Consider the following 26156-nt stretch of genomic DNA (forward strand, 5'->3'; position numbering starts at 1 on the left):
TAGAACTTTGAATATATCATCCCACTCCCTTCTGGCCTGTAAGGGTTCTTCTGCTTAGCAATCTGCTGATGAACTTATGGGGTCTCTCTTTTATGTGGTGGATCACTTTCTTCTAGCTGCTTTAAAAATTCTTTGTCTTTGACTTTTGCTAATTTGATTATAATATGTTTTAGTGTGCTCATCTTTGGGCTTATCTTAGGTTGGTTTGTGGAGCTTGAATCTGGGTGTCCCATCTCCTTACATACAATTGAGAATTTCCCATCTATTATTTCTTTAGATAAGCTTTCTATCTCTTTTTCTTCTCCTCCTGGGACTCACATAATATGTGTATTTGTCTGGTGGATGGTGTCCTGGAAGTCCCCTAAGCTTTCTTTGCTCTTCTTAATTCTTTCTTTTTTTTTGTTCCTTTGATTGGATAACTTCAAATGACCTGTCTTTGAGTTCACTGATTCTTTCTTCTGCTTGATCAGGTCTACTCTTGAACCTTTATAAAGTTTTTTTTAATGCAGTTATATGCTTCAGTTCCAAAATTTCTGTGTGATTCTTTTTAATATTTTTTGTCTCTTTGTTTATAATCTAATTTTATTCATGCATCATTTTCCTGGTTTGTTGAGCATTTTTATGATAATTATTTTGAATTCTTTGTCAGGTAATTCATATGCCTTGATTTATTTAACATTGGCTTCAGGAGATTTATTTTATTGTTTTTGTTGAGCCATATTTCACTCTTTCTTTGTATCCCTAGTTACTTTGTACTGGAGTCTGTGCATTGAAAAAAATATAAGGATCATTGGTTTCATAGAGAGAAAGAATGTCACCAGTCAGCACAACTAGAAACTCTGGGGCCTTTCAAAACTTTTCTCTTCTCTGGATTTGTGTGTGTAAATTCCTGATTAGAGAGGTTTTGCTTCTTACTTCAGGAACTCATAATTTCTTATTCCCCCTCATATCTGTCTATGGCTCTTCAAGTTTGTTGGTGCTACTGTAAGCTCACCAGCTGTTTTTGTTTGTTGATTATTTTAGGATTTTATCAATTTATTTGAGAGAGAGAGCATGAGCAAGGGAGGGGCAGAGGGAGAAGCAGACTCCCCACTGAACAGGGAGGATGGGGGATCATGACCTGAGCTGAAGGCAGACTTAACCGACTTAACACTGAGCTTAACTGACTGAGCCAGCTGGGAGCCCTACCCCCCACTGTTTTTGGTTCTCAGCTGTTCCCTGGTATCCTGAGTATGCCAGGTCCCATCCATGCTATGAATTGGGTAAGACAGAAACTAGTCCTTCAGGCTGCCACCCAAAAAGCTAGAACATTGGACACACACTCTGACTCTTTTTCTCCCCAAGTAAAAGCCAGAAGTTGAACACTTTTTCCTGTTCATTGTGCACTGAGATGGGAAATTTTCTTCCTATTCATTTTGCACTGAGAGTCCAGAAGTTGGGGTTTTTTTTGTTGCTGTTGTTCATTTGCACTGAATTAAGGATTTTTTTTTCCTATTCATTTGCACTGAGATAGCACAGTGGCAAGTGAATTTGTTCTAGTTCAAACTATTGGTTTTGTTCTCAGAGGCCCCCATTGGCAACCATTCCATTCAGCATTTATATTTAGGCAGGGCTAGCTTCTGTCCTTTTAGTCCCTTGGATAACCTCTTAAAAAGTCTGAATACTAGACATATGTTCCAGTCTTCTCTTTCCCACCCAGGGAAAAGCTAGGAGTTGGGAGTTTTCTCCTAATCATACTGCTCTCTGTCAGGGAAGGAGTTCTGGAAAAGGAGTGCCACAAATTCTCCTGCTGATTTCTATGTGGCTCGTTTGCACTTGCCTGGAGTGCAAGAGTTTCTTGTTTCTGAATTCCTCACAAAGGGAATTGATCTGTGTATGGTTGAATTGGTGCTTCCATGGTGGAAGGAGAGTCTGGGGCTTTCTGCTGTACCATCTTGCAGATGTCACCCAACATAAATTTTTAAAGTAATTTTTAAAGCATACTTTATATAAGCAGATAAAACTTTATCATTAGACTTTTAACTGTAAAAATAATTGACCCATATAGAAAACTGGTCTCTTTATAGCTTTCAGCTTATTGAATCAATTTTTTTTTTTTTAAGCTATAAAGCATTTTCTTTTTCCTGTTGGCTTACTTATGCTGGAAAGAAGTTGTGCCAAGTGAGAAGCTACAGAAATATTCCAGTCAAAAAATTGTTTTTTCTCCTGGTCAACTGGAATGAAACGTAAGTTTAATCTTTATTTTGGCAATATCATTTATCTAATAAAGATCAAGGATTCCTTTTTTCTCCTTTTTTTTTTTTTTAAAGTGGAAGGTGTGATTTTTTTTTTTAAATATTGCCAGTTGGTTTGATTCAGTGATGTGATAAATATGCTCATACTAATAGATAACTGACCATATAGTTCAATAGATTAAAAGTCCATTTAGAAATCTAGACAGGCGTCCAATCCACATTATCAAACTGATCAAAAAGGGGAATTGAAAAAAAAGAATAATTAATCATTCACATACTGTGGATATAAGAGATATAAGAGATACCCTCTATTTGGGGTTGAGAGAAGTAGATTCTAGGTATAACAAGGAAGAAAAAATTGCCCAATAATATGTAATCTCCACCTTCCCATTAAAGCCAATTATAAATTTATTTAAACAGCCAAGTTTTTTTATAATAATTATCTATGCATGTATGATTTACCATCTGATTTTGGCTGATTGGTTCCTACTTTCTCATTTTATAGAGATTTATTAAATCAAAAAGAAAAAAAGTACCTTCTTGACACAGTTCATTCCTTCTTGCTCTCCTCTGTCTCCCTCCTCAAGTCCTTACTTTACTCAGAATCTCAGGGTGTTCATAGACCCCATCTATGGCTATTTCATGATTACTTCCACTTTTCCTTGCTGTTCCTATGACACTACTCCACTAGCTTTCAGTAATTTCTGTGGGGTCACCAGTGCTGCACTGATAACCGGTTTTCTTCCCACCTCAAACAGAAGAAAACTAATTTACATCTCATCAGCACTTTACCAGATGTGGCTTTCTTGGAAGATGATTTGACTCCCCAATATTGGGCTTTTTCACTGAGAAATATGTGCTAAAATTTCTGGGACTCAGGATTGTGTCAGATGGCAGCACTTATCCTAATCTTAATGTTACCACAATCAATGACATGTGGCCTTCAATTTTTATATACTCCATGGTTCCTTCTATACAAAAGCAATTCCTCCTTCCACTAGGACTATGACAACATTTATTTTCCCTTCCTTAATGTTCTTAATTCCTTATATGTTCTTAATTCCTTTGACCAAAGGAATTAATTCCTTATATGTTATTAATTCCTTATATGTTATCTTAATTCCTTATATGTTCTTTAATTCCTTTGACCAAAGACCTGATCTTCAATTACAAAACCCTCTTCTATTGCACAGAATGAGTTCTGCTTGTAAAATTCATCAGTGGTTCCCCAATTCTCATAAGCTAAAATACAAATCCTGTGGTTTGGCCCTTATCCTACACCTTATCTCTGAAGTTAGCCCCACTCCATGGCCCTGCACGCAGTCATTCTGTATCTGATCTGTTTACCCTAACTGTAAACTGAGAGATCATGCCTCTGCTAAGGGTCCTCCATCTGTCAAGAGCACAGTGGCTTTACTGCCCATCGTGGGACCACCTAATTATCTTTCAAAGTACTCTTTCACTTTCTCTGCAAACTCTTTTTTGTAACATTAGAAATAATTGGCCACTTCTCTTTTGTTGGTTGATGTGAATATCAATCTATTCTCTTATGGTCCCTTACTGAATTTGTTTGCTTATATTTCTGTTTGCTTTTGCCAAATGACACAAAGATCTTTTGTTTTTGTTTTTGTCATTTTATTTTCTTTTAAAAATTTTTCATTCTGGCCATAGCAGCATTAGTAGTATCTGGTAGAGTAAGAATTCAATATGTGTTCTTGAGCAAATGAATAAATTTCATGTAATAAGTGATCTTTTAAAAATGTTATTAATCAGCTCAATGACTAAAATTATTCTTTTAGCTTAATTACAACTTACTCTTAGCTATTTAAAAAAATCAGACTAATTTTCAACTGATATGTGCTCTCATTTAATTCAAGAAAAAACCTACTAAATCTAAAGTTGGTTTTTAAAAAATCTCCACACCCCAAAAAATCTCTAAATAAATCAAAAGTCATTAGTGTTCTTGGATAACTATACTATTTTTAATAGTCTAATAGTTTAATAACTACATTAATATTTTTCTTCTGCTTCAGGTCTGTACATGTGTATCTTTACTGTGAACTTTTTACTTCCCCCAGTAGAGTTAGTGAACTCAACCTAGAATTATCTTAATTTTATCTCATTTCCATTAGAAAGAGTTATTTACTATTTTTCTAGGAGACTGTAGTATTCTTTATATATATTTTATTAACATATATCTATTACACTATAATTGATTATACATTTCATTACTAGAGTCTACACTTAAGGATTGAAATTTTGTTGTTTAATAATATATGACAGAGATTTTGACTACATATTTCAATCATCATAATATACCCCAAATATATTATCTCATCTTAACAACAAAAATATGAAACAGGTATTGTCATCCTTTTTTAAAGATCAGAATATTGAGGCTTCTGAAGCTTAATTAACTTTCCCTAGGTCCCACAACGCGTAAATGACAGAACTAGTGCTCAGACCTACTCTCACTCCAAAGCTGATGTTTTTACTGTGATTTCTATACTATTTCTTAAAACATATAAAATCCTTGGCAGAGTATTTATATTCTATAAGTAGTTCTTGCATCTTAACTTAAAAAAAAAAAATCTACTCCATTCTCTTATCAGCAGCCACCCCATTTTTATCCTCTGAGTTAGGGCAAAATCCTTCCAGAGAGTTGTATATTCTCACTTTCTTCAGTTGTTTTTGTTGTTGTTGTTCCTGTGCTCTAAAATATGCTCGAATTAGGCTTTCATCACCTCTGCTTCACTGAAGTTGCCTATTAGAGTCACTAGTGACCTGCGCAGTTAAATCTAATGTTGGTTTCTCAGTTCATCTTGCATGATCTATTTGGAGCATTTGGCACTCTTGATTTTACCCTCTATCTTGAAATATGCTCTCCACTTAGCTGCCATATTCTTTTTGCTTTCCTTCTCCTGTACTGGACATTCCTTCTCTATTTTCTTTTTTTCCCTGGGACTGATCATGGTCTTAGCACTTACACCTCTTTTCTCTTGTATTTACTTTGCTCCTTTAACTTTCTCTTATCGTCACATGGCTTTAAATGCCATTTATATGCCAGCTTCTCCAAAAAATTATATCACCAACCCAAGCATCAGTCACAAACTCCACACTTATGCATTCAACATGTCTAAAACAATACATGTCTAAAACAATGTAACTTTACATTCCAAGCTTGTTTCCATGGATAACCACCCTGGACGATCCTTTTCCGTTCCAGTTGTTCAAGTCACGTATTTATGGTGAATAACCTCTTAGATTCCATGTCCAGTAAATCCTATAGGCTCTCCCTTCAAAATATTTCCAGACTATTACTTCTTATCACTTTCATTAGTCTAGTCCCCCATTCTCTCTCCCCTAAATTACCATAGTTGCTATATAATGGTCTCCCTTCTTCTCTTGTACCTCTATAGTCCTTCTCACACAGTGGCTAAAGTGACTTCTTTTAAAATGTAAGTCAGGCTGTGTTATTATTGTGTTTAAAAATCCTGAAATGGTTCCCTGTTTCACATTACAGAAATCCTTATAATGGTTTATTGCTATACATCAGTATTAAAAGGAAAGTTCTAAACATATGACTTAATTAAATCTCCCATTTTCACTATGAAAAACTCACTCTGATCTTAGGAAAACAATCTCATATAGAAAAAGAAAACATTTCAGAAAAATTTTAATGTTTATTCATTTTTCAACTGCAAAGTAAGGCAAATATATGGTTAAAACTTGAGGTCTATGCCAGCTGCTTGCATAAAAAGAAGCAATTCACTTATTGATTTGTCCCTTAAGTATTTTCCTTCCTTTTTTTTTTTTTTTGGTCTAAAAGTTCATTCCTTTGATTTTTTGATACCTATGTAGAAGTTAAAAAAAAAAAAAAAAAGATTTTCCAGCGAGTGTGAGATTATTCTGGCTTTAAAAACCCGTATGTGTTCAAGAAATTAATTAATAACTATTTAGAAAGCATGTCTTCCTACCCTAGAAGAATTTATTTTTCTTAATAAAAATGACAAAATGGAGATTGACAGTAACTATTCACTGTAACTTATTAAATTTTTTTATTCTTGATATGAAAGCTCACTAATGAGTGAAGTTATACTTGAAGAAGCCAGACTCAATGAGAAAAAGAACACTCTAGATTATGTGAGGAATAAAGTGAAATCATAGCTTCCATTCTAGCACAGAAATATGAAAACCAAATAGAAAATCAATTACAAGTAAAGGAGAGAACATTCAAAAAATTATTATGCATTCCACAAGATCATCAACATTTTATGTTGAGTTTCAGAGCTTATTCCTGGCTGAGAAGTATGTCTACATTATCTTCAGTGGATGTTTTGAGTATGAAACAATATGAAGGAAAAGAAAAACTTTTAAATATCTAAATGTAAAACAAATTAATTTTTTAATAGTCTAAACTTTGCTAATCTTGAAAAAATAGATTTTCTTTATCATAGTCTTCTCTTTCTTTCCCTTCCCTACTTTTAACTAGAATTAAATTTCATCTGTCTACAATGGCTAATATAAATTACTACATTATTGATTGAATAATGAATGTATTGTTGATGTGTTGCCACCATTTTCCACTTATTGTCTTATACAATGTTTGATCCATTATGTTGATAAGGAAAAAATGAGGCTTACTTGTCATAGGGCCAATATCTGAATGTAAATATACCCAGATCCAAACTTCTGACTTGTCCTCTCTGCACAGCTTACATATTGACATTACAGAGTTATTATCAACCAATTATATCTTGCCTTAAACTGCACATATTACCCCAACCCAATTTCCTCCTCATTTTATACTTCTGTATCAGTTAAAGTTATCTACTATAACATAATCTAGAAGGCTAGAATTCATCTTTAATTTTTCATTGTGCTATTCTACTAATACACTGTTAGTCAAATATTAGTTATTCATTTTACCTCTAAAATAGGCCTTCTGTCTTCCCTCTTGTTAGCTGCTTTATTGCCACCCTGGATCTGGGGCTCTTTATTACAGGGAAGAGCATATTGAGGAAATGGGTGTGTACTTCCTCAAAATCAGTATGGTCACTAGACTGAATTGATGCCTCATTATTTCTTAGGCTGGATACTGCCCAACCACTAAAAGAGGGTCACCAATGTCTTATTTGACACCTTATGTAAGGACTTCTCTCTGATATCCAGATCAGACAGCCAACTCCTACTATGAGAAAATTACCTGAGGCCTCAGTCAGCACCTTCCACTTGCACATTGGCTTTGTTCATCATCAGTCCTGCACTAATTACTTACTGCTTAAATAATTTGATGTCAAAATTCAACTGGGAATCACAAGGCCAGTGGATTCTGTTTATACTCCCCATACCTAATACCATCAGATATACAATATAAGCTGTCCCATTTGCTCTTCCAGTCACTTTCTTTCTTTTTCCCATCCCTTGATGAATCAGTTCCCATAAGTTCACTTATCTGCTAACCTCTGTTCAATTTTTCCATTTCTTCCTTGCATTTTCATCTTCTAGCAAACATATTGTCCCATATAAGCTTCTTTGTGTGTTTGATTTCCTTGTCTCATAAATAGATCTCTCCTAAATGCTATACATGTCTTGATATTCTTATAATAGAATCTGATCATTTCTTATAACTGAGATGATTCCAAAAAGGAAAGAAAGGTACCTTCTCCCTTCTCCCTTCAGTATCTAAATTCAGATTTTTCTCACCATGAACCATCCTGTGTTTATCCTTGGCCACTTTTTTTTTGCCCAATATCTACAGTCCATCCAGGGTCTGTATTTGGAATTCCTTCACCTTGACCTATCCAGAAATTGGTATGTCCATTACATTTTAGCAATCATCCCCCCATGCCTAGGGATCTCATCATTACCCAGAATGGTTCACATTTAAAATAGTAAACAGCTCTATATACTTTTAGCTGTCTTGTTCAAATATTCCCTTTTGCCATTAAGGAAAAGCTCAAATTCCCTTGCCTGGCCTACAGAGTTCTTAAGCATTCTGGCAACTACCTACCTTTTTAATAGCATGCTCTGTAAATTCCCCAATGAACTTGACCACATCCCTTGTTCTATGCATAAATGACCTTATCTATGTACTTTTCTCTTCTTGAAGTATTCTTTTCTGAATCTCCATCTAATTATAGCCAACTTACTCTCTAAGACACATTTCAAGTTATTTCCTTCCTTCCCCCATTCACTAAGACGATATTAGTCATTCTTTCCTCTGTGTTTACAAAGAGTAAATTCATAAGTCATTATAAATTTTAAAAATAAGCTTACATGTCAAAGTTATAATTAAAGCAATCCCCATTGATTGAATAACCAATCTCATTACTCTATGTATTTTTGCCATATTTCCGTTTTTATAAGATCAAACACAAAAGTTCAAAAGGATCCCTCAATTCAAAAAGTTGGTTATATCACATACCATTATATTAAAAAAAAATCTATGAAAATATCATGGTAACTGGGTAGATAATCTACTTTTTTCCTTTATTTTAAGGATCAATTTTCCTCTTGAAATAAAGTCACTTCCAAGGGAATCCATGCTCACTATAAGATTGTTTGGGATTGTCTGTGCAACCAGTAATGCCAATTTATTGGCTTGGACTTGTCTTCCATTGTTTCCAAAAGAGTAAGTATATCATTTGTTCTTAATAAAGCTCTCATATCAATAAAAACCTCCTTGGAATTGACTATTTTGCAGTATATGGAATAATGAAAAAAAGAAGGCATTTTGTTCCAAAACTGAGGTAGCTCAATATAAATCATGACTATTGAAAGTGGAACTGAAAAGCAAAAATGTAGAAATGGCTTTAGAAAGAGACCTCATGCTCAACTTGTCAACTGGGTCATTTATAATAAAAAAATATTGGCATGACCAATTTCAATTGCTTTTCCTTCTCTGACCAGCCAGTTTCTCTGGCATTAGTAATTCAGAATGACTTAGATCAATACTGTCATTTAGAAACAATGTGAGTCATGGAATTCTGGCTGAAGTAAAATTATACAGTGTAACTGGTCTGCTGATCTTTGTTGCCAAGAAGAAAATATTTGGTAACTTTAAGATAAAACTTTTCAGGAAAGCAAACCAACTATAAGTTCAGATAGTCTGTCAGAACTAACGGCCATTGCAAAATTAATGGTTGACTTAACCATAAGGATTTGGAATGATTAATACTGAGAATATTTGATAAAGTCAGTAACATGGTTTTCTGTGCTATTAAAGAAATAATATTTCAAATAAATCAGCTTAGTTGTTTTTCATATGGCAGGACTTGCTTTATAATTGAATTTGGGTATTAAGGAGGGCACATGTTGCATGGAGGACTGGGTGTGGTGCATGAACAATGAATCTTGGAACACTGTAAAAATAAAATTAAAAACAAAAATAAAAATAAAATGTAAAAAAAATACAGGACCTTCAAAAATTAGAATATATATAGTTACTTTAATATTGTTATAAAGAATGTTTATAACATATAAAATGTAATAATATAGTAATATGCAAAAATAATGAATACTGTTATGCTGGAAATAAAAAAAAAAAGAAAATAATTTTATACCACTTAGAAATAAAAAAAAAATATATAAAAATGTTAAGAAAATTCATCTGCTTTTGTCCCCAAATTTAGTCATTATAAATAAATTGTAATCAAAACAATTGTGATAAATCTTTAAGATCATCTTTGTTGGATTAATTCTGATCTGGGGTGTGTGTGTGTGTGTGTGTGTGTGTGTGTGTGTGTGTGTTGCTCTATTACTTGTTTTCATGTACCCATTTCCACATGTATATTTCTGTTGACAGTAATATATTTATCTTTGTAGTAGCTATCATCTAACATTGTACCTCTTATAAATAGATAATCAGTGGAGGTTTATTAAATTGAACTAGAAAAAAAATCAACCCTATAGGAGATTTAGGATAAAGTAAAATTTCAAAAGTCTATAAGAAATTCTTTAATCCCGAGCTGCCTGGCTGGTTCAATCAGCAGAGCTTGTGACTTTTTTTTTTTTTTAAGATTTATTTATTTATTTGAGAAAGAGAGAGAAAAAAAAAAACATGTGAGCAGGGGGGTACTGGCAGAGGGAGAGAGAATCTCAAGCAGACACCTCACTGAGCATAGAGGCCAAGGTGGGGTTCTATCTGATGACCATGAGATCATGACTTGAGCGGAAATCAAGAGTTGGATGCTTAACTGACTGAGCCATCCAGGTACCCCAAGCAGGTGATTCTTGATCCCAGAGTTGGTAGGTTCAAGCCCCATGTTGGGTGTAAAGATTACTTTAAAATTAAAATTAAAAAAAAAAAGAAACAGTTTAGCCCTAAAAGGAATGCCTACTGCAGTTAGCAGATATTTCAAAAATCTGATTTGTGGGCTAAGGACTTTGATTACTTTCTCACTAGGAGCAGCTCTGCAAAGTGCCCTTCCTTCTCTTGAGTGAGTTTCTCTAAAGTTTCAACTCCAGTATTTGTAACATCTAGCATGTTTGTAGAAGAAAAATTCTAGCTCTTTTCTGAAAAAATTCAGTTCATTTTATTCCCTTCTATTATCTAATATATTACTTTGTGTAAAACATGTAATCAATAAACATTAAATATATAAGAAGTTTGGATTATATCTGTCTTTCAGATGAGATTGGGTGTGTTCAAGGTGGGATGACCATAGACTATATCTGTCTTTCAGACTAATCTTCAAGACTTTTTTTTCTAGATAGTTATGAGAGTAAAAACACTGCCTCCATGTTTTTCGTCATGTATCACTTACCATTAGTAAACATTTTTATGTGAGTGTTCATCTTTAGTAATGCCATCTGGGACTGATAGTAGGTGGTGTTTTCCTAAGGGAAAGAGATTGAAATTGTGGATGATGAGACATCATATCAGAAAACAAAACTTACTTCAAAGAGCACTTTGATAAGCATTTATAAATATATTTCCAAAAGATTATTTCTCATAAAAACCAGAAAATCTGCTTCTCTTCTGGGCTAAACAATTCAAAAAAAAAATCCAGATCTTTTCAAGACATCAAAAATCCATCATGTAGGGCAATTAGGGAATGTGATGACTCCCACTGTGTTCATTGCTCTGAGTGACAGAGATTCTAACCCAATTTATTTGATCCAGATATTTCCAGATCACAGCAAATAAGTCACTTAATTTCATTTCCTATCATGGAATGACCCCTATCCATAAACATTTCATATTAAATCTGTCATTTATTACAATTTGACTTGCCCATACCTAGCGATGTGAAGTTGTCAAGAACACTTATATCCTTATTTTTTCCAGCCTACACACAACCTGAAAATATGCTGAATTAAAGGCTTCCTATCCCTTTGTCGTTTCCAAAGTGGTTTTCAGAAGAACCATGGGTGATTAAACTCAGATATATCGCTTATGGCTGCATCAGGAATGTCTACAAATAAAAATAAACTTCAACATTTTGAAGCACACAAATTCACGTTCAGGTCTATAAAAAACATCCAAAGTACAAAGGTAAAAGTTGGCCCACAGAAGTTTTATAATCCTATATTTTTCAGCTAGAACTTCCATTGCATTTATATTCATAATGCCTCCACATTGCAATAAGAAAGGGTTTTTCTTATCTCAACAGTTTCTGTGAGCTACCTTCCCTACTTAAATTCAAAACTAGTGTGGAGTTACTTAGGGTTTCTAAATTGTGGTAAACTCTTTCAATACATAAGTCTTCAACATCGAACAATAGATTCCCCTGGGGAGATTTTAAAATAAATCCCAAACCCAAGTGTTCCCAAATATTCTGATTTAAGTGGTCTGCAGTGGGGTCCAGGTATCAGTATTCTCAAAGGTCTCTGGGAGTGTTAAAGACCAGAAAAATCAGAATCTTTTCAGATTTTCAAAAGAGACCCAAAACAAATCTTAATTTCAAAACAACTTGACTCCTCAGATTGTTGCCTATGTAGCCAACCTTGACCCCACTGTATTTTACCATTTCAGATATATCCTCCAAATCAAATATAAAAAAAGTTGTGGGTGAGAATTCCTTATTGTCTACCCTTCCTATCAAGAGAGACCCACAGAGTGCAAATAGTACAAACACCTCATTTACAGATGAAGATCTCTATGATAAAGGAAGGTTAAAAGACTTTTCTATAAATCACCAGACTAGAATAGAACAAGAACCAGAATGTAAGTTTGATTTCTCTCTATGTGTGTTACTACCTTAATCTGCCACCCTTCCTGCCCTTAGGTGTCACACCTTGCTCCACGAATGCATTGTGACAATCTCAACAACATACAAGAAGCTTCTGCCTCAGTTTTGCCTGCACTCTGCTTTTGGGCATGAAACCTATTAGACTTATGATCAGCAGAATCCCAAAGAGTTTTATAACATAAGATCCTATGGACATGTTGGCTGCCTGTATCTGGTGTCTTTTCTATTCTTGGGTCCAGAATGCCAAGCCATGATGCACGTAAATAGCATGGAGGACATGGGGAGTTAGAGAGGAGAAGGGAGTTGGGGGAAATTGGAAGGGGAGGTGAACCATGAGAGACTATGGACTGTGAAAAACAATCTGAGGGTTTTGAAGGGGCGGGGGGTGGGAGGTCGGGGTACCAGGTGGTGGGTATTATAGAGGGCACGGATTGCATGGAGCACTGGGTGTGGTGCAAAAATAATGAATACTGTTATGCTGAAAATAAAAAATAAATTTAAATAAATAAATAAATAAATAGTTTGACTTAGGGGGAAAAAAAAGATCCTATAACTAAAAGTAACAATAATTATTTTATTCAAATCTTTTATTTCATAGCTATAGGACCAGGGGCCCAGAGAGGGTAAACCAGCATCTGTTCTGGTGCCACAGTTTTGGGGTTGGCTTTTCTAGATACAGGAATTTAAACAATATTGAAATCAAACAGATCCTTAAGGATATTCCAGAACCAGTATTTTGAAATGTTATATTTAGCAGTGTGTCCCTTTTTCTAATGGCATCTAATTCAAAATCTCAGATTTTTCAAAATCTCAGAGTGTAAGAGTGATAACCAGTTTATGTGTTTTGTTGGGTGAGGAATGGGAGAAGGGGAGAATTTAAAATCCTGGCATCCAACCTATTTGCTGTCTCCTTACCACCTTTCTGAAGTGCACCTCCAACCATCAAGCCTTATGAAAACAAACAGAAAGCTCCTTTGAATACCACTGATTTTATCCAAGAAGATCAAAGAAGTTAAACTACATAATGACGATAGGATACAGATGTTCTGATAGAGTCTGGTGTTTTTTTTCTTCACAAAGGAAACTATTTCCCATTTCCTCTCTTCATTATGTAGTTAATTTTTTGCTTAATGTTAAATTGACTTAATAATCCTTCTAAGAGTAGTAACATAAAAACTACTTCGGTCCCCACTGGCCTGTGTATTAGAAGTTTCCATTTTTGTCTTCTTTCTGAGATCACCATCTTAGATGTGTTCTCTTCACATCTTAATTCCACTAATCATCTTTATCATCACTGTATTTTCTATTTACAGAAGTCTTTGGGAATTTATTAGATATTATAGATAATATATTAGAATATATTGGATATTAGAAATATCTGTTTGTAGAGATGTTTGCAATATCTCAAACAATGTGTAAGTACAATCCATTATCAGAAAGTAAATTAGCTGGGGCACCTGCATGGCTTAGTTGTTAAGGGTCTGCCTTTGGCTCGGGTCATGATCTCAGGGTCCTGGGATCGAGCTCCACATCGGGCTCCCTGCTCAGCAGAGAGTCCGCTTCCCCCTCTCCCACTCCCTCTGCTTGTGTTCCTTCTCTCATTCTGTCTCTCTCTGTCAAATAAATAAATAAATAAAATCTTGGGGTGCCTGGGTGGCTCAGTGGGTTAAAACTTCTGCCTTTGGCTTAGATCATGCTCTCAGGGTTGTGGGTTCAAGCCCCACATCATCATCCTGAGCAGGGAGCCTGCTTCCCCTCTCTCTCTGCCTGCCTCTCTGCCTACTTGTGATCTCTCTCTCTGTGTGTCAAATAAATAAATAAAATATTAAAATAAATAAATAATAAATACAATCTTTAAAGAAAAAGTAAATTAGCTAATATTAAGCATACAGAGAGCCCAAAGAATGGTGCCAAACATCCTTTTCCTCCTGAATTGCTTTGAAGTATGTGTTATATAAGCCTCACTTGGACAGCTAGGAGTTTAGTCTTAGTATTCTCTATTGCTCATTAAGTCTCTCCATTCACATACTTGATTCAGGTGTTCCGACTTCGTTCTGCACAGTATGCCTCAGGGTTAAGGCCATGGCAGCTGTTAATCCAGGCTTCTTCCAAGGAGGGTAATGACAGATACTGACAGTTATTCTTGAGTCCCTTCTCCCACTGTAGGAATTAGCTTAGATCACTTAGATTTTCAAAATGAAGGATGGCCAAGACATATAAGTATAGGAAGGTCATAAGTATAATTCATCATACAACTTAGATGCGAAGAAAAATGCAATAAATAAATCACACTTTTCCTCCTGAGCTCCCACCCTGTAACTATTAAGGAGAAAAAACTTCACATCAACCACAAAATATTAGTCAACTCAGTAATTTAAATAGTTTTTTTAGAATACAAAAACATTCTTTTGGATAAAAACATTCAGTCACTCAGATAGCTTCCTGACACCCTGATTCTCTAAGAGAGTGTCTGGATTTACAGGATCAGAAAGGAACAGATGCTTTGGCCTGGGGACTTCTGATAGCCAAAACAAATGCATGCTTTAGGCTGGTGACTGCTTGTTGCAGCTAGTGTAGCTTGTGATCGGGGCTCTTCTTGCTTGGCTAGGGCTTACTGGCATCCTCTGAATGACTTGGGCTCTCTTAGGTACTACAGAGCCATCTGAGGTTTAATTGTGACTCCCAGTTGACATCAGCTTGGGTTGTTCAATCAGATGCTCTTATCACAGAAACCCCTTATCCCCGCCACATGACCCCTTTTGGGGGAGACTGCTTATCTAGATATTTTACCTATTTCTACATCTCATCCCTTCTATACAGAAACCAAAGAAGTCCTAATAAAGCTAAACTCGGGAGCTCCTTCTCTCTGTTTGGTCCCCACTTAAAGGTCATGACACAAGTATATACAGGAGTGGCCCAAGATGTGATTTTCCTCCAGGATTTGAAGCATGGAGTGCTAAAGGAGCACCCTCTGCCTTGAGCTGTGCTCATTTATCTAACACTTTTCTGTGTTTGCTTTCAAGGCAAAAAAGGGAGAAATTGGGACACCTATGTCTGTCATACTAATTCTGTTTTCTCTTTATCTTCCATTTCTCATAATCTCAAATTACCCAGAAAGTGGTGGCAATCCCCACCCAATATGCACATCCTCCTTCTTCATTCCTGTTAACCCTTAACCATGAACAGAATATTTTCTATAAATACTATGGGGAATATTAACATCTAAGTCCTCCAAGTTTGGTGTTAGATGTGCTCCTTCTTCCTCTTGCATTATGCCTGAAGCTAATCCAAAGCTTTTCCCATGCAGATGGATGCTTCAAACCATTTTGGGGAAGGGTCGATACTCTATAATGAAAAATAAATTAATAATTTTCTAATCTTTATGGCATTAAACTCTTAGGTTGCTAATACCATCCCCTCTGGATTGTTATACCAAAAAACAAGGTTCACCAGCTGAAGGAGGTATGAGACAAAGGGAAAATGAAAATTCAAAATTCATTCTGCTAGAAAAATAATCCCGGGTCTTATAAAAATATCTGTCCAATAATATTTACAAATTATACTACCTTGGGCAGATACTTTCTAATATCTTTAGACATGGAAAATAAGCAAGTCCCAGAAAGTTAAAGGTTTAAAGAGAACTTCATTTGTTGGATTTTTTTCTTCCTCTTTTTCATGTGTCTATTAAAGGAAATAATAGGATTTGACAGTTTTTTTGTTTTGTTTTAGTTTGAAGTCTTTATTTAAATAGCAGTTAACATAGAGTATAATGTTAGCTTCAGGAGTAGAATTTACTGATTCATCACTTAACAGACAATGCCCAGTGCTCATCACAGCAAGTGCACTCCTTAGTCCACATCACCCGTTTAACCCATCCTGCCACCTACCTGCCCTCAACAAACCCACAGTTTGTTCTCTCTAGTTAAGACTCTTTTATGGTTCGCCTCTTTCTCTTTCTTCCCCCCATGTTCGTCTGTTTTGTTTCTTAAATTCTGCATATGAGTGAAATCATGTGGTAGTTGTCTTTTCTTAATTGAATTATTTCAGTTAGCATAGTACTCTCAACTCCATCCACATTGTTGCAAATGGCTAGATTTCGTTCTTTTTTATGCTTATTGGGTAATATTCCATTGTGTGTATATATATCTACATATTTGTGTGTGTGTGTGTCTGTGTATGTATGTGTCTGTGTGTGTGTGTGTCTGTGTATGTCTGTGTCTATCTCACTTCTTTATTCATGGGTGTTTGGGCTCTTTTCATAATTTGGCTACTATTGATAATGCTGTAAACATCAGGTTGCAGGTATCTCTTTGAATCAGTATCTTTGTACCTTTTGTATAAATACCTAGTAGTGTGATTCCTGGATTGTAGGGTCATTCTATTTTTAACTCTTTGAGGCAACTCCATACTGTTTTCCAGAGTGGCTGCACCAGTTTGCCTTCCTATCAACAGTGTAAGAATTTCCCCCTTTCTCCACATCCTTGCCAACATCTGTTGTTTCCGTGTTGTTAATTTTAGTCATTCTGACTAGGCGGCATCTCATTGTAGTTTTGATTTGTATTTCTCTGATGACGAGTGATGTTGAGCATTATTTCATGTGTCTGTTAGCCATCTGGATGTCTTCTTCATGTCTTCCTTAGAAAAATGTCTATTCATGTTTTCTACCCATTTCTTTTTTTTTTTTTTACTTTTTATTTTTATTTATCTATTTATAAAAATTCTTTTATTGACATACAATGTATTATTTGCCACAGGGGTACAGGTCTGTGAATCATCAGGCTTACACACTTCACAGGACTTCTTTCCATTTCTTAACTGGATTATTTGTTTTTGGGTGTTGAGTTTGATAAGCTCTATAGATTTTGGATACAAACCCTTTGTCAGATATATTGTTTGCAAAAATCTTATTTCATTCTGTAGGCTGCCTTTTAGTTTTGTTGATTGTTTCCTTCACCATGCAGAAGCTTTTTATCTTGATGAAATCTCAGTAAATGATTTTTGCCTTTGTTTCCCTTTGTTTGCCTCTGGTGATGTGTCTAGTGAGAAGTTGACATGGCCAAGATCGAAGAGGTTGCTGCCTGTGTTCTCCCCTGGGATTTTTATGGTTTCAAGTCTCGCATTTAGGTCTTTCATTCATTTTGAATTCATTTTTGTATATGGTTTAAGAAATGGTCCAGTTTCTTCTGCATGTTGCTGTCCAGTTTTCCCAACAGCATTTGTTGAAGAGACTGTGTTTTTGCCATTGGAAATTCTCTGCTTTGTCGAGATTAGATGTCCATATAGTTGTGGGTCCATTTCTGGATTTTTATTGTGTTCCATACAAATTTTAGGATTGTTTGTTCTAGCTTGTGAAAAATGCTGGTAGTGTTGATAGGGATGGCATTAAGTATGTAGATTGCTTTGTGTATTATAAATATTTTAGCAATATTTGTTCTTCCAATCCAATCCATGAGCATGAAATGCTTTTCCATCTCTTTGTCATCTTCAGTTTCTTTCATAAGTGTTTTGTAGTTTTTAGAGTACAGATCTTTTGGCCTTTTTGGTTAGGTTTATTCCTAGATATCTTATGGGTTTTGGTACAATTGTAAATGGGATTGATTCCATAATTTTTCTTTCACTGCTTCATTTTTGGTGTATAAAAATGCAACTGATTTCTGTACATTGATTTCATATCCTGTAACTTTAATGAATTTGTATGTCGTTTCTGGCAATTTTTTTTGGTGGAGTATTATAGGTTTTCTACTTAGAATATCGTATCTTCTGCAAATTTTAACTTCTTCCTTGCCAATTTGGATGATTTTTATTTCTCTTTGTTGTCTGATTGCTGATGCTCAGACTTCCATTACTATGCTAAGCAACAGTGGTGAGAGTGGACATGCCTGTCTTGTTCCTGACTGCAGAGGAAAGCTCTCAGTTTTTCCCCATTGAGGATGATATTAACGGTGGTCTTTTGTTTGTGGCCTTTATGATATTGAGGCATGTTTCTTCTATCCCTAGTTTATCAAGATCAGGTGCTGTACTTTGTCAAATGTTTTTTTTTTTTGTATCTGTTGAGAGGATCATATGGCTCTTATACTTTCTTTTATTAAAGTGGAATATCAGATTAATTTATTTAGATATATTCATTCACCCTTGCAACCCAGAAATAAATCCCACTTGATTGTGGTGAATAATTTTTTTAATGTACTATTAGATTCAGTTCACTAGTATCATCCATCTTGAGAATTTTTGCATCCATGTTCATCAGGGATATTGGCCTATCGTTCTCCTTTTTAAGAGGGTCTTTGTTTGGTTTTGAAATCAGGGTAATATTGACCTCATAGAATGACTTTGGAAGTTTTCCTTCCATTTCTATTTTTTGGAATAGTTTGAGAATAAGTATTAACTCTTCTTTAAATGTTTGTTAAAATTGCCTGGTGAAGCCATTTGGCCCTGGACTTTTGTTTTTTGGGAGATTTTTGATTACTGATTCAATTTATTTGCTGGTTATTGGCCTTTCCAAGTTTTCTATTTCTTCCTGGTTTAGTTTCGGTAATTATATGTCTCTAGGAAATTATCCTTTCTGTGGTGTTGGTTGTGATCTCTCCTCTCTCATTTGTGACTTTATTTATTTGAGTCCTTTTTCCCCCTTTTTATTTTTGATAAAGGAACCAGTTTATCAGTTTTATTAATTTTTTCAAAGAACCAACTCCTGGCTTCATTGATCTGTTCTACTGATTTTGTTTGCTTCTATATCATTTATTTCTGTTCTAATGTTTATTAATTCCCTTCTTCTGCTAGCTTTAGGCTTCATTTGTTGTTCTTTTCTTAACTCCTTTAGATATAAGATTAGGTTATATTTGAGATGTTTTTTGCTTCTTGAGATAGGCATGTATTGCTGTATACTTTCCTCTTAGGACTGCTTTTGCTGCATCCCAAAGTTTCAGACTATTGTGCTTTCATTTTCATCCGTTTCCATCTACTTTTAAATTTCTTCTTTAATTTCCTGGTTGACTCATTCATTCTTTTGAAGAATGTTCTTTAACTTCTATGTATTTATGGTCTTTCCAAATTTATTCTTGTGGCTGACTATAAGTTTCAAAACTTTGTGGCTAGAAAATATGCATGGTATTATCTCGATCTTTTTGTACTTCTTGAGACCTAATTTGTGACCCAGTATTTGATCTTTTCTGGTGAATGTTCCCTGTGCTCTTGAGAGAATGTGTATTCTGCTGCTTTAGGATGAAATGTTCTGAATATATCTGTTAAGTCCTTCTGGCGAGTGTGTCATTCAAAGCCATGGTTTCCTTGTTGATTTTATGTTTAGATGATCTGTCCATTGATGTAAGTAGGGTGTTAAAGTCCCCTGCTATTATTGTATTATTATCAGTGAGTTCCATTATGTTTGTTATTAGTTGTTTTATGTATTTGGGTCCTCCCAATTTGGGGGCAAAAATATTTGCAATTGTTCAATCCCCTTGTTGGATAGACTCCTTTATTTTGATACAGTGCCCTTCATCTTTTGTTGCAGTCTTTGGTTTAAAATCTAGTCTGTCTCATATAAGTATTTGCTACTCTGGTTTTCTTTTTATGTCCATTTGCATGATAAAATACTTCCCCATCCCCTTACTTTCAATCTTCAGGTGTGTTTAGGTCTAAAATGAGTTTCTTGTAAACAACCTATAAATGGGTCTTGTTTTTTATCCATTCTGACAACCTATGTCTTTTGATGGAGCATTTAGTTCATATGTATTCAGAGTAATTATTGATAAATATCACTTTAGTGCCATTTTATTGCTTATTTTATTGTTTCTGGAGATTTTCTTTATTCCTTTTTAGTCTTTTTCCCACTCAAAGAGTCCCCTTTAATATTTCTTGCAGCACTGGGTTGGTTGACACAAACTCCTTTAGCTTTTGTTTGTCTAGGAAACTTTATGTCTCCTTCTATTCTGAATGACAGCCCTGCAGATAGAGTATTCTTGGTTGCAAATTTTTCCCATTCAGTACATTGTTGGCCTGCTTTTGTTGATTTTGATGAGACTTCTCTGTGCTTCCTGGATTTGGAAGTCTGTTTCCTTCCCCAGATTAGGAAAGTTATCAGCTATAGTTTCCTCAAATAAACCTTCTGCCCTCCTTTCTCTCTTCTTCCTCTTCTGGGACTCCTATGATATGAATGTTAATAAATTTTATGGACTTACTGATTTCCCTAAATCTACTTCCATGATCCAATATTTTTTTCCTTCTTTTGATCACCTTCATTATTTTTCATAATTCTGTCTTCTTTATCATTTACTCATTCCTCTGATTCTTCCATCCTCATGGTCATTGCATCTACTTGGTTTCAAATCTTGGTTATCACATTTTTCATTTTGACCTGGTTCGTTTTAAGCTTTTATTTCTGCAGTAAGGGACTTCCTGGTATCTTCTACGCTTTTTTCAAGCCCAGCTATTTCCCTTATAATTATTGCTTTAAATTCTGGATCAGGTATATTATTTATAATTTGTTTTGATTTAATCCCTGGCCATGACCTTTACTTGTTCTTTCTTTTGGGATGAATTTTTCTGTCTTGGTATTTTGTCCAGGTCTCTGTCATCTTCTCTATGTTAGGAAAGCCTGCTATGTTTCCTGCTCCTGAGAGTAATGGCTTTATGACAAAGTCAGATAATGTTCAAGGCCTGGAGCTTCAGGAAGTGTCTTTGGTGTATACTGCATACACTCTGTTGTTATGTTGTGGCTGCTGTATCCCTCAGTTCAATCTTCTTCAGGGTTTCTCCTTGCCTGTAATGGAGAGTGTTTGGACTTTGGCCAGAGTGTGGTTTCCCGTAGAGCTGAAATGTTGCAGAACTCTGTGGTCAGTAGACATGGTGCATGAAGGGATTTGTGTTGTCCTTCAGGTGGAGGGGCATGCTGCACTGGTCCTTAGGCACATTTGCTGGAGAAAAGCAATACCAGCTGAGCACAGTGGGGGCAGGGCTTAGGTTTAGGCCACCAGTGTTGGTGCTGTGCTGTTTATTGAAGTTGATATATGCTGAGGGGTGGGGGAGGGAAATGGCTGCCCATTTGTCCCCACAGAGAGGAGTTCATGCTTGTTATGAGGAAGCCCTCTTAGAAGAGTGAATAATTTCCTTTCTTGCATCATAGGTGTTTTCAGATCACTGTTTTCATTCTATCTCTATCTGGGTTACTTGCCTGCCTGGAGCAGCACAATGCACTTTGGGTTTTAGGCCAGCCAGGCCAGCTGAGTTTTAAAACTGCAATCTTTAAGGGTACCTGGGTGACATAGTCAGTTAAGTGTCTGATTCTTGACCTCAGCTTAGGTCTTGATCTCAGGATTGTGAGTTCAAGCCCCATTTGGAGTGTACTTAAAAATCAATCAATCAGGGACGCCTGGGTGGCTCAGTTGGTTAAGCAGCTGCCTTCAGCTCAGGTCATGATCCCAGCGTCCTGGGATCGAGTCCCATATCGGGCTCCTTGCCCCACAGGGAGCCTGCTTCTCCCTCTGACTCTGCCGGCCATTCTGTCTGCCTGTGCTCGCTCTCGGTCTCTCTCTCTCTGACAAATAAATAAATAAAATCTTAAAAAAAAAAAAAAATCAATCAATCAATCAACCAATCAACCAATCTCCAAACTTTAGGGACCTGCTGTGGCAGGGATATGCACTGGTCTTTTGGGGGAGGATCTCGCTGCACTGGTATTGGTGCAGGTTTGACCCAGAAGGGCAATTGCACCAGAGCGTAAGAGTGTGGGGTTTGGAGCAAAGTGCACTAAAGAGCCAGTGTCCAGATTAGCGGTCCTCAGCAGGTGTCTGCATCTATGCTGAGGTTTGGGGGGTGGGAAATGGCACCCACCAGCTCCTTTGTGCCCAGAAAGGCAATGCCTCCAAGAAGGGGGAACCATCTCCTAATACATCTCAGATGATCCACAGATTATGCCCTCTGCCCCCTGAATAACCTGCCTGCTTTCTCTACAGGAGCACTATAGCACCTTCAGGGCTTTATACCAGCCATGTCATGGATCTCTAAAACTCCAGTCTTCGAGCCCTGCTGGTGGCAAATAGGAAAATCAGCCCTCTTTTTTCCCCATCAATGGCTTTGGGGAATTATTTTCCTTGTGCAGTTCCCTGTGTGCTCCTCTTTCTCTCATCTCTGTCTGTGACCAGGGATCCCACCCTTCCACACATTTCCATAGCTCCTACCTTCCACAATGTGGCCTCCTCTCTCCCTCTAGTTGTGTAGTTTGTTCTGTAAGTCCTTAGATTGATTTCTTGGATAGTCAGTTTGTTCTGTAAGTCCTTAGATTGATTTCTTGGATAGTCAGAATGATTTGATATTTATCTAGCTGTGTTTGAAGAACAAGGCAAGCCTAGGGTCCTCCTACTACTCTGCCATCTTAGCTCCTTCCCCCTTTACAGAGTTTTCAATAAGGCTCACTTAATGTCTTAAAGTTGTTTATAAACTTTAATTTTTGTTGTCTTGCTTACATTTTTATTTTAGTATATTAAAGTCAAGGACTGTCCTCAGTGGTCATTGGAGCATTTTACCAATAATCTAATTTATACATACAGTCAGTTTAGATTCTCTTTTAATTCCTATGAAGATCTGTGGATTCTGATGTTACTGAAGTTCTTAAAACCATCCATGAATTCTTGCTGTCTAAAATCTTCCTGTATTCATCCTCATTTACAATGGTAATTTAGAGCCTATTTTTTAAACATTCAGACTATGAATAATCTTTCTATTTAGAAACACTTACTCTCTGAAGTCCCACAACTATTTTTATTCTGCAGATCATATGCTGATTTAAATATTTTCTTTCTATAAATTTAGAGGTCATACTTTTAATGAAGCTTGGGGAATTTAGTCACTTCATGGAGCAAACTTTTTCTGAAGAGTTGATATCTTTGTAGACTTGAAGCTCTCATAACTCCAAGAGTATAAATCTAAGATTCTTAGTCCCATCTTATAATCAATATTGTTGGATACTAAGAATAAATTCTGCCTGTCAGAATCTATTGTGGAAGTAATTTTTTCATGTGGAAAATAAATGTAGCTCTCTGTGAACATAGCCATTCATGTCATATATTAGAATTAACTACTAATCAGTATCTAGGCTTGTGGAATATTATATTTCTATTCTAGCTACTGAATGAAGTCACTGAAATAGCTGGTTATGTTTACATTCCAAAAGAAAGCAGTTATAGATAATAATAACTTCCCTCTTGAAGTGACTCCTATATGTCTGTATCTATTGTCTTTTGTAGCAAATCCATTCTTGGGTCTATGCTATTCAGCATGACATTAGAGAATGAGCCTCCTATAGAAATGATAGCTCCAGGACTGTGGGATATAAGCCTGCCATCTCCATTGATCCTGCAGGTAAGTGTCAGGCTATGAAGTTGTATATATGTATATATATATATATATATATATATATATATATATATATATATACAGCAAGTATTGGTTGATAAGTAGTTTCTCAATTACAGAAACAATTTTCTTCTAGGATCACACATTTTAATTTTCTTCTCTTCCTCCAATTGGCTGGGATTTTTAAAACCTCTAGTTCTTTTATTTTGTGTTCAGTGCTCTCAAAGCACTTTCCCCCCAGCTTATATAATAGCGGTTTCAAGCCATTCTCTGTCATACATGACCATGAAGGAAAGAAATGGAGTGTCGCCATTAGTATATTCATATGTAGATTCATTTTTCTCTCTGTTGTCTGAAACAGTCATTGATATATATTATTAACTTGGTACCTTATACCTACCTCTGCATTGTGTCGTGTTCCCTTAAAATCCTTCAATTGTACATTTCCTATATGATTAGCAATTAGGTCAGTAGTGGAGGAGAAACTACAGACAAAATCCATTCAACATACTTTCTTAACTCTTTTTTTTTTTTTTTTTAATTTTTTTTTTTTTTTTTAATTTCCAGCATAACAGTATTCATTATTTTTGCACCACACCCCGTGCTCCATGCAATCCGTGCTCTCTATAATACCCACCACCTGGTACCCCAACCTCCCACCCCCCGTCCTTTCAAAACCCTCAGATTGTTTTTCAGAGTCCATAGTCTCTCATGGTTCACCTCCCCTTCCAATTTCCCCCAACTCCCTTCTCCACTCTAAGTCCCCATGTCCTCCATGCTATTTGTTATGCTCCACAAATAAGTGAAACCATATGATAATTGACTCTCTCTGCTTGACTTATTTCACTCAGCATAATCTCTTCCAGTCCCGTCCATGTTGCTACAAAAGTTGGGTATTCATCCTTTCTGATGGAGGCATAATACTCTATCCCCAGGGGTACAACCTAGATGTCCATCAACAGATGAATGGATCAAGAAGATGTGGTATATATACACAATGGAATACTATGCAGCCATCAAAAGAAATGAAATCTTGCCATTTGCGACAACATGGATGGAACTAGAGCGTATCATGCTTACTTTCTTAACTCTTAAGACCCCTCTTCTTTCTGTGATTTGTAATCATGAGTAAAAGGTGGCTAATGATTCCAGGCTTTGTTCCTTTCTGCTGAAAGCTCCTTAGGTGTTCATCATTGTAAATGATCATATTGATCAGATACAGGAAGCATGACCACTCCCATTTATGGAAATGGAGAGAATATGGAATTTCCATCTCTATAGGGAAAAACTGGGAAGTGCTATCGGGGCAGCACTCTCTACGACTAGTTTCTCAACCTCAACACTAATGACATTTTGGACCATTTTGGACTCTTTTTTGTGGGGGCTGTCTAATGCATTATGGGATATTTAGCAGCATCTTTGGCTTCTACCTACTAGGTGCCAGTAGCACCTGTCTAATTCTGACAATCAAAAAATGCTTTTAGATATTGTCAAATGTCCTCTAGGTATAAAATTGCCCTCAGTTGAGTAGAAGCTGTTCTAGATAAAGCTAGTGGAGTCTCTAAGTTTTTAAGTTTCCATGTTTGGGGTAAGGGACAAAGTTTAACAAGACATTGAAACTGGAAGAGAAATATATTACTAATAAAAATGCAACTTTCACTGCAAAGGAGGAAGTCCTCACCAAACATTAATCAAAGATCTACTTCTAATTCATAGATGTGATGATGAAAAAGAGTGTTTGTTCAGGTTCAGTCTTGGCACAACATCATAGATACTCAACATATAATGGCTTATTATTTAGCAGATGTTCCACTGTAACATGATGACTACCTTTCTTTAAGAGGACAAATACAGGAGCACCTGGGTGGCTCAGGTTGTTAAGTGTCTGACTGTTGACATCGGCTCAGGTCATGATCTCAGGGTTGTAAGATCAGGCTCCAGGTTGGGCTCTGCATGCTCAGCATGGAGTCTGCCTAAGATTCTCTCTCTCCCTCTGCCCCTCTCCCCACTCATGATTAATCAGTCAATCAATCAAATCTTTTTTAAAATGCATTTTTTAACAGACTGTTGCTTGTGAGATACAAACTACCTCAGGCTGATGAGAATCTTCCAAGTCTGACCGTTGACTGAGCTTTGAGGATATAAAGTCATGATTCAAGGGGTCTTTAACAGCAATGGTAGGAATAGAAGAAGTAAGAGAGACTATCAGATGATTCTTCTCAAATGAGAGGAATAACTCTTTTAGAACTCAGATCCTGGCAAGTGGAATCTGAGGATTAGTTTCAAGTATTCAATAGCAGCATAGATTTCCTACTAAACATCTGGAGGTATAGCCAAATTTATCTTAAAAAAAAATTTTATCTTACAAAAAAATGTA

The 26156-nt window shown here is 35.9% G+C and overlaps 1 protein-coding gene across 3 annotated transcripts in view; it reads left to right on the forward strand.

Moving 5' to 3' along the window:
* Positions 1–26156, forward strand: part of PIK3C2G (phosphatidylinositol-4-phosphate 3-kinase catalytic subunit type 2 gamma) — a 359509-nt gene that overhangs the window by 97752 nt on the left and 235601 nt on the right. For all 3 annotated transcript variants that reach the window (XR_004286866.1, XM_032347455.1, XM_032347456.1), the window contains exons 12-14: positions 2103–2225; positions 8737–8868; positions 23671–23785. Coding sequence is in view for 2 of the 3 variants with exons in the window: in XM_032347455.1 (XP_032203346.1) it covers positions 2103–2225; positions 8737–8868; positions 23671–23785 (370 nt within the window). In the remaining variant the exon portion in view is untranslated. The remainder of the gene's footprint in view (positions 1–2102; positions 2226–8736; positions 8869–23670; positions 23786–26156) is intronic.

The sequence above is a fragment of the Mustela erminea genome, chromosome 6, assembly GCF_009829155.1.
Source record: "Mustela erminea isolate mMusErm1 chromosome 6, mMusErm1.Pri, whole genome shotgun sequence".
NCBI classification, from domain to species: domain Eukaryota; kingdom Metazoa; phylum Chordata; class Mammalia; order Carnivora; family Mustelidae; genus Mustela; species Mustela erminea.